Source organism: Amblyraja radiata, chromosome 14 (assembly GCF_010909765.2).
Source record: "Amblyraja radiata isolate CabotCenter1 chromosome 14, sAmbRad1.1.pri, whole genome shotgun sequence".
NCBI lineage: Eukaryota > Metazoa > Chordata > Chondrichthyes > Rajiformes > Rajidae > Amblyraja > Amblyraja radiata.
Window position 1 is genome coordinate 34,401,332 of NC_045969.1, and position 8,871 is coordinate 34,410,202.

The 8,871-nt window shown below is 41.2% G+C and overlaps 1 protein-coding gene across 1 annotated transcript in view; it reads right to left on the minus strand.

The window, feature by feature from the left end:
- Nucleotides 1–6,464: 6,464 nt before the first annotated feature.
- The window catches only part of tspan7 (tetraspanin 7), a 77,318-nt gene continuing 74,911 nt past the window's right edge, over nucleotides 6,465–8,871 (minus strand). The window contains 2 exon segments of the mRNA XM_033033106.1: nucleotides 6,465–7,402; nucleotides 7,605–7,689. Of these exon segments, the coding sequence (XP_032888997.1) occupies nucleotides 7,621–7,689 (69 nt within the window). The 3' untranslated portion in view covers nucleotides 6,465–7,402; nucleotides 7,605–7,620.

Here is an 8,871-nt window from a genome sequence, read left to right on the forward strand (position 1 = left end):
TGACCGCGTGTGTTTTCTTTAGGTGCTCCAGTTTTCTCCCATATTCCAAAGGCAGGCTTGCAACTTAATTGGCTTCTGTAAATTGCTCCTAGTGTGTAAGATACAAAACTGGGATGACAGAATTAGTGTACAGGTGATTGGTGTGAGTCAGTGGGCCGAAGGGACTTTTTCCACACTTTATCTCTAAACTAAACTAAACTAGTTTAAAGTAGATTTGTTGTAGAAATTACAGTGACAGGATGATTGATGTCAACTGTATTTTGGCTGAAGCAGTGCAGAAGAGGTTAGTTTTCTGGCTAGATTTTCAAAGCAGATTATTATTTTTTTTCTTTTTGACTATATTTAAGTAAATTATTTCATATCCAATGAAAATAATATTTTAACTTTATATGCACAAATCATAAAAATGTTTAAAAACATCAGAGAAGCAGTTTTATCCAGGCCAGATTACACAACATCACTTCCAGGTAAAATGGCATTCTTTGGGAAATTGAATTGGGTAGTTCCATACAGATACAGAATTAAATCTTAACATGGAGATGTTTCTCTTATCCATTGCATACAGGAAGTCCCTGGGTTATGATAAGGTCCTGTTCCCGAGAATTGTTCGTAACCCAAACTGTTTGTAAGTGAAAATGACTAAGAACAGTGTGTGGGAGAGGATCAACTGTAATGGGAGCACGAGAAGGCGTGGGAAGAGGAACTGCCAGCCGGTTTCACTGGCTCAGTGAGTGAATGGCAGAGTCTACGCAGCGCTCCCAGCTCTGCTGCACACCCGACCTCCAATTGCTGCAGCTCGGGGGTGTGAGGGTAGAGAAAGCATGCAGAAATGCCCCGATCATGGCTGGCAGAAGATGCATTCAATCCTGCGGCTGCTGATAAATCAATCCCCATTCATCCCACCAGTCTCCAAAATGTTCATTCAGATATATGGGGTGTCCATAAGTCAGGCATTCGAAACCTAGAGAGGACATGTAGCTAATGATGTTACAGCTAGCACAGTTTCTCCCACTGTCAGCAGAAATCTGAATCTTTGGGGGCAACTGGTGACCTTCAGTGCAGAAAATTGCAGAAAAGCTAAGAGTGCATTGTGCAGGTAATGTAAATGAGATGGCAAATACAGGATCTGCACAGTGACATTGATGTCTTGCGCACACAGTTGCTGGTGCCTCAGTTTTTGATGGTCAGTATAATGGAAAATGATTCTGGAAAGCTTCCTTCATGGTTCAGTTTTTTTTGTTTTAGCTCTCTTCTGAGCTTCATGCTGCGATTACTGCCCCCCTGTGATCTGTCTGCACTTCACGGTGGCTTGGGGCTACCTGCAGGACAGGAGTTAATCAAGATAAACCATAGTGTGCAAAGTGCCCAGGCACACAGGAGAGCTCCAGGTCCTTCTCCCCTGTGTTTGCCCTCTGTTCCACGACAGCTTTTTCAGCAGCTGTTGTTGCCACAGGAGAGTTCTTTAAGCTCTGTCTCGCTTCCCAGGTTTCAGCACAATAACGATGCTGCGGCTTTGAGCCTAGCTTGCACTCCAGATGGAATCTGCATTGGCCCCGTTTTGGCGCTTGATTCAGTGAACAAAATGGCACAGTCTTGCCTTTAATCAATTTTTGCCTTATTCTGTCAATCTCTTTTGGAGATCTGTGTTAGAGGAATGCAGAAAACACATTTTGCATGCAAGAAATCAATTTTCCAAACATTGAAATACAATGGCTACTTTAATCTCAACCTTCCTTCTCTGCCATAAAATCAAATTTGTTTGACTCATTGATCCTTTAAATAAAACTGTCTCTAGTTTGTCTGACTCCTGTATCATTTTGATTAACAACGACTAAGTCACTGATAACTAACTGTAATTATGAAAATAAGTCTCAATATGTTCAGTTTGAATGATTTCTTACCATTCAAAACAATGTATTTCATGGGACATTAATTGCAATAAAGCAAAGACATATAGGCTTTACAATTAAAATAAATGCATTACCCTAAAGTTTAATATGACTGAGTATATATTTAATATGTCCGAGTATATATTGGTTTTAACTTTGAAATTATGAACAGATCTCGGATCAGTACAAGCTGATTTTAAATTTGAACAGTCCATTAACAATGGGAAAAGTGACAAGTTTATTTTATATTTTGCAATTTCACCTTCATTGATGCTTTTTTGCAGACTTCTGTATTAACATATAAGATGAATATCTTTAGATTTATTTTCAGGGAAACATTTTAAATATAGTGAAACCTTGATCTCTATTGTGATGTAGATGTCACAGTCCCAGCTGATAATAGAATATAGCATTTAATAAATGTTCAGTGTTCAACGTTTAGACTATATTTATCCACTATTTAGCATGTATTTAATTTGTCAGTGAAGACAATTTTTTGCAGTCACTCTTTGAAATCTGAGAAAATAATATTTTATAGTAAACCTTAATGCTATAATTTTAAAAAATAATATTTTTCCTCATTATTTCACCCAATCAATTCCCTTTGGTGCTTTGGATGAACCAAGGGCCACTTCTTTCCTAACCATGACATAATGCTGATTGGACTGCTTTCAATGGGTATTTCTCAAAATGTTCATGCATTTTCACAGATAATCAGCACAACACAAAGATGATGAAAGCTTTCTCAATTTTCATAAATTTGTTCTGCTTTTAACATATTTGCCTCTTCTCCCTGCACCACATCGTTCCTCATGCTGGTCAGGAAGAGTCAATTCATGAGCAAGGGATTTTGATTTGGGGAATTCTTGGTGTGTGAGCATTGAATAAAATTAGGGAGTAAGACAATCAATTAAAAAAAACTTTGATTTATAAAATGCCCGACAGAACCTTTGAGAATCATTCTCAGAAGAGAATATGACTAAATGGACATATGGGATCATACAGTCATGCAGAACAGATTAAAGCCCTTTAGCCCACCATGTCAATGGTAACATTAAATGCTCATTTATACCAAACATTATTTAACAGCACTTGGTCTGACGCTTTCTATGCCCTAGTAATTCAGATTCTTATCTATAACTTCTTAAATGATATGAGAGCACCAATCCCTCAGACTCCAAATTCCAAATACCCCCTGGATGAAAATAGTCATCCTCAGGTCCCATCTAAACTTTAAAAATACTAAAAGCCTGCAGATGCTGGAAATTTTAAATAAAAATAATAATAATTTGGACAGGCTGCAACTGTGGGAAGAGAAACAGAGTTTAGGTTGAATACCTTTCGCCAGAACAGAAAGAAGCTTGTAAGGCTGCAGGAAGTGTGGGGTTGGGGGAGGGTGAAGTCTCTGATAGTGCAAAAGTGGGGTGACAATGGTCATCTGGTTAATGAGTGAATGGGAGCAGTTAGAGAGTGAGAACAGAGACAAAAGAACATTGAACTAGGAATTGTAAAAAGCAGACAAGGATGACATAAAAAAAGTACAAAGTGCTGGAGTAACTCAACTGGTCAGGCAGCGTCTCTGGAGGACAGGCATAGGCGATGTTTCGGGTTCGGACTTTCTTTCGACTGATTGTAGTGGGGGTGTGTGTGGGGTGAGGTGGTGGGGGGGGGAGAGAGAAAGTTGGAAAAGAGGTGGGGTGGGACTAAGGTGATAGGTGCATACATGTGAAGGGGATTGATTGGCAGATGATGGACAAAGGCCAGATATGAAAAGAAAAAAGTCTGTGAAATAAGGTATGAGAAGCAAAACGTAAATCCAGAGGAAGGGATAAAGGTGGAAGGGTTAAGGGGAAAAAGGGGACAGGATTGTAGGAGATATGGGTGTGCATCCAGGTTGGGGACATGGAAGAGAGGATGGAAAAAGGGGAGGGGGAGGGGTTGATTGTTGGTTAGATACCTTAGATCAGTGTTTCTCAACATTTTTACCCTTGCGGAACCCTTGAAATAGTTTTCATGTCTCAGGGAACCCCTGAGTTGGGGGTTGCCAGGCCTGCCGCCATTTTGAGATCGCCATTTTGACGGGTTACAACGGCGATCTCTGGCGTCACAACGAGGACCTGTCAGCCGTGCCTGTACAGTTGGGGGAGGATTGCCCTGCCGGGATTGCCATTTTAACATCCAGCGTTGTGTATCGGTGGTGCTACTGGGGGAATATTGCTTTGGGGGAGGGAGACCCAATGGGTCCATGCTTAGTCTAGTTCAGGGGTGCCAAACTCATTTTAGGCCATGGGCCGGATTGGGCCAAATGCGACTTCATGCGGGCCAGATCAGTTGTGGATGCGCGAACACGCACATGCTCCCACAGCTTTCGTTGCCTTCATTTTTTCAACCTGCTCTCATGTGTTTCAGTCTCTGCTATAACTAAAAAGTGTTTCACTTTACGAATTTTGTTTCTTATGAAGAAGAATGCCTAACAAACATTACTTTTGTGATTGGTATTAACTTACAGTCGTAGGCTACAAGAAAGTTGTGATGAGAGAGAGAAAAAACTATGCTATTTTGTCTGAGATTGTTTTGGGAGCCACACACTTTCCTTTAATAAACCATTTGAAATTGAACATTCGCAGACACGGATGTAGACCTAACAAAACAAATTGTTGTTTAGATAGGTTTCGATAGGTTTACTTCTCCACCACCAATTTGCGCTGGCATCTGTGATTTTTGGCCATCTTACTCCGAGTCCCCCTCCGCTGTGCAGGCCAAGAGGATTTTTCTCATCGATGAAAAATAAAAGAGTTATTAGTGTTTAAAAAATGTTGAGATTCTCTCTCCTGAAGACCACGCCCCTACCGGAGGGACTATAAAACCCGGAAGTGTTGAGTGCTTCAGTCAGTCTCTGCAAGATGGGGGAGCGAGAGGGTCACATCTCTCAGTCTGAGCTGTGAATAACATGTCTACTAAACTAAGTGTGGTTTTACTGACCTTGAGTGCCCTTAATGTGGTTTGAAAATGAAAAGGTGTTTGGTTTGAAATAAAGCACAGCAAATGGTTGGTGGTGGTTGGTTTTGAAATAAGGCTCAGCAAATGGTTGGTGGTGGTTGGTTTTGAAATAAGGCTCAGCAAGTGGTTGGTGGTGGTTGATTTTGAAATGCAAATGATTAAAAGACAACTTCCTGTTTGCACTGTATATTGATTTTAGATAAAACTCTACCACTTACGGCTGTGATTTTTGGCCATCTTACTCAGTCCCACTTCGCTCATCAGGTGCAGAGGATTCTTCCCATCAATGAAAATTAAAATTGTTATTAATGTTTAAAAAATGTTGAGAATCTCTCTCCTGTCAATCACGCCATGAAGGCCACGCTCCTCCCGGTGGGAGGGGGAGGGATTATAAAACCTAGAAGTGTGGGTGTGGCTCAGTCTCTGCAAGATGGGGGAGGGAGAGGTCACGACTCTGTCTGAGCTGTGAATCAACTGACCATACTGAATGTCTACTGAACTGTGAGCGTGGCGTTTATGTGGTGTTTTGTGTGGATGTATGGTGGTTTCACCCTGCTTTAAATGGTATGAAACTGCATTTGAATGTGATGGCCTTGCACCCTGCATGAAATGGTATGAAACTGCATTTGAATTTCGTGGCCTTGCACCCTGCATGAAATGGTATGAAACTGTATTTGAATTTGGTGGCCTTGCACCCTGCTTGAAATGGTATGAAACTGCACTTGAATTTGGTGGCCTTGCACCCTGCTTGAAGTGGTATGAAACCGCACTTGAATTTGGTGGCCTTGCACCCTGCTTGAAGTGATATTAAACTGCACTTGAATTTGGTGGCCCTGCACCCTACTTGAAGTGGTATGAAGCTGCACATGAGTTTGGTGGCCTTGCACCCTGCTTGAAATGGTAGGAAACTGCACTTGATTTGGTGGCCCTGCACCCTGCTTGAAGTGGTAGGAAACTTCACTTGAATTTGGAGGCCATGCACCCTGCCTGAAGTGGTAGGAAACTGCACTCAAATTCAGTGGCCTTGCACCCTGTTTGAAGTGGTATGAAACTGCACTTGAATTTGGTAGCCTTGCACCCTGCTTGAAGTGGTAAGAAATTGCACTTGAATTTGGTGGCTTTGCACCCTGCTTGAAATGGTAGGAAACTGCACTTGAATTTGGTGGCCTTGCACCCTGCTTGAAATGGTAGGAAGCTGCATTTGAATTTGGTGGCGTTGCACCCAGCTTGAAATGGAATTTCAAGGAATAGCCGTGTCAACTGCTAGCCCACCAGCCGTGAGTGAGCTGCCAGCACATCAGGCTTGAGTGACTGAGCTGCCACCCCAAGAATCCATTTGGCCCACAATGTCCATACTAGCCCCCTGGGAACCAGTCCCTTCAACCCACAACACCCATACTAGCGCTCCAGAAAGCCCCCCCCCACTGGCCACTAATATAGGAATTGGTAGAGAGGTGGAATATTGCGCTGGGGGACCAGGCCTCCCGTGTGAACATGCGACCCAACGGGTCCCACTTAGTCTAATATTATATATAGTTCACAGCATGACAACCACAAAAAGAGATCTCAAGACAGTTGTACTTAACAATTTTTATTAATACAGAATTCACAAAAGCTCACAATGTTGCAGTCATGTTGGCATGCTGGCTAGTGGCAGTTTTAAAATGCATTAAATTCAACTACAATTTACTTCTGAAATGCTTTTAAGGGTTGCTTAACACTGTCCCATCTTATTAAATAACCTATTCCGTGGGAGCATCAGTTGCTACATTCGCAATGAAAAGAAAACAAATAAGTTAATGGTTGATTGACAGCCTGCTACTTACATTACAGTGTAAATGATAACATACAAATACTTAAAATAGAAGCAATATTATTTACTGGGTTCACATAACAAACAGTAAAACTACACTTTACAAAGGGCAGGAGACCACATATAGTGCCATGAGCAGTAATGTTTAATGACACCTTAATTACAAAACTTGAATTGTAGTTTAGATTCAGGGAAATCACAATTACCTTTCCCTTCAAGCCCTACAGTACTATTATATTATTTCCCTCAGTAATCCATTTTTCCCCATTTCTAAGCCCACATGGCAGAACAACAGTAGTGTATGAATTAAATCAAAACCTGAATATCTACGAGAAAGAGTCATCAATATTTGTCACTATAAATAAATTAGAAATTCCAGTGACACTGCTGAACAGCCTCGACCCACCTGCATACCGCATCCCCATAAAACTCATGTTTCCACATGCAGAGCCACAGAAAGCAAATATGGTACCTGCTATATCATAGTATGAATCCCATTAAGTTAACCAAGTAAATAAACTACAGCAATCTCCAGCATCTTAAAAGCTTTGATGTTCAAGGTAAAAAGAAAGTGCCCTTTATTGCACAGCTCGATGCGAAAAAAACAGTGCACCACAAATAATAGAAAAAATATTCTGCTTGAGGATGCCGGCTGGTCTTCTACAAATCCTACATAAACTGACTAATTAGATCATGTCTCCTGCAAAAGAAAACAAGTTGTTAGAAAATGTGAGGGTTTTTTTGAGAATATTTGCATAAGCTCACTAGCATTTATTGTCGAGGTTCCCCCGCTCCCTCTCTTAGCTTATTGATGCATTAATGAGACCAGTATTTAATTATCATGGGCAGGAATGTTACATCACCCAAAATATCTATAAATTTTACTTGCAAAAAGAACCCACCTTTTCCTTGCATGTTTTACACCATTTCATACTGGTTTGCAGTGATAAATCGGGACAAACAGCAGGCCAGCAACATTCCAATTAACTGCAAAGATTAAAACAACATTTACAAATAATAATCTAAACATTATTAATATCCTTTAGCTTGGTGGAATTTTGTTTTGAAAATGGTAGGGCAGAGCGTGAGCAAGATGGCGCCTTGACATGACGACTCTTTGCGTGCGGTCCTAGAAGAGGATCTGCTATCATCCATTACAATCGTTCTTTTTTAAATCTTTACTTCAACAGCAGCTTATCTTACACTAGCAATGCTCGCTTTCATTTCCTTTCAGACCTGTTGATATCTTGCACCGAATGTTGTACCCTTTATTCTTTATCAGTGCACTGTGGACGGCTTGATTGTGTTCATGTATAGCCTTTTCTTTGTCTGGATAGCATGCAAACAAAAACATTTCACTGTACCTCGGTACACGTGAAAATAACAAGCTAAGCTAAACTGAACTAAACTGAAAAGTCAGGGTTAAGAAATTATCAATCTTTTACATGTGCAGTAAAATTTATTAAACACAGCCAGCTCTCTGTTTAAATCAGGACCAAATGGGAGAGTCTTATGATATTGGAACAAATATCCCTGAAAGTGTCTATCCTTCCCCTTTGCTCTAGGAGGTGGACTATGGAAAAACTAAAAAGAAAGTCTAGGCAACTAAAAGTGCATTAAATGTTATTACCATTGTTAGATATAATGAACCAAGATGGTGCTACCAACCAGACTGATTGCCACTGACAGCTGAATGCAAGATGGGAGGAGAGTGCATTGTGAATCCATTCATAAACAATGTCCAAAGTACAGAGGGAGTAGTGTGGACCAATGGGACAGAAAGTGTGGTAGAATTGAGATTTAGAATGACAGATTGAAAGATGGATGAACCAGCAGTGGCTGCCTCGCCAACAGTCTGTCTGTCCTTTCTTCTTTTTGTTATTTTTAGTATGTTAAAAAGTATGTTTTAGTGTTCCTTGGTTTGTTTTATGGGGGAGTGGGTGTAGGGGAGGTGTTGGTTGGGGGAAATTGTTTTTCAATCTCTTACCTCGACGGAGATGCGATTTTTTTCCACATCGTATCTCCATCCCCACTGTGGCTTAACATCGTGGGGTTGGCGGCCTTTCCTGGAGACCGACGGGCGCTCCAAGCCGTGGGAGTCTGCAGGACTTTAACCCCAGAGCTTGTGATCCCATTGCCGGGGATCGAAGTTCCAACCGCGGGGCCTAT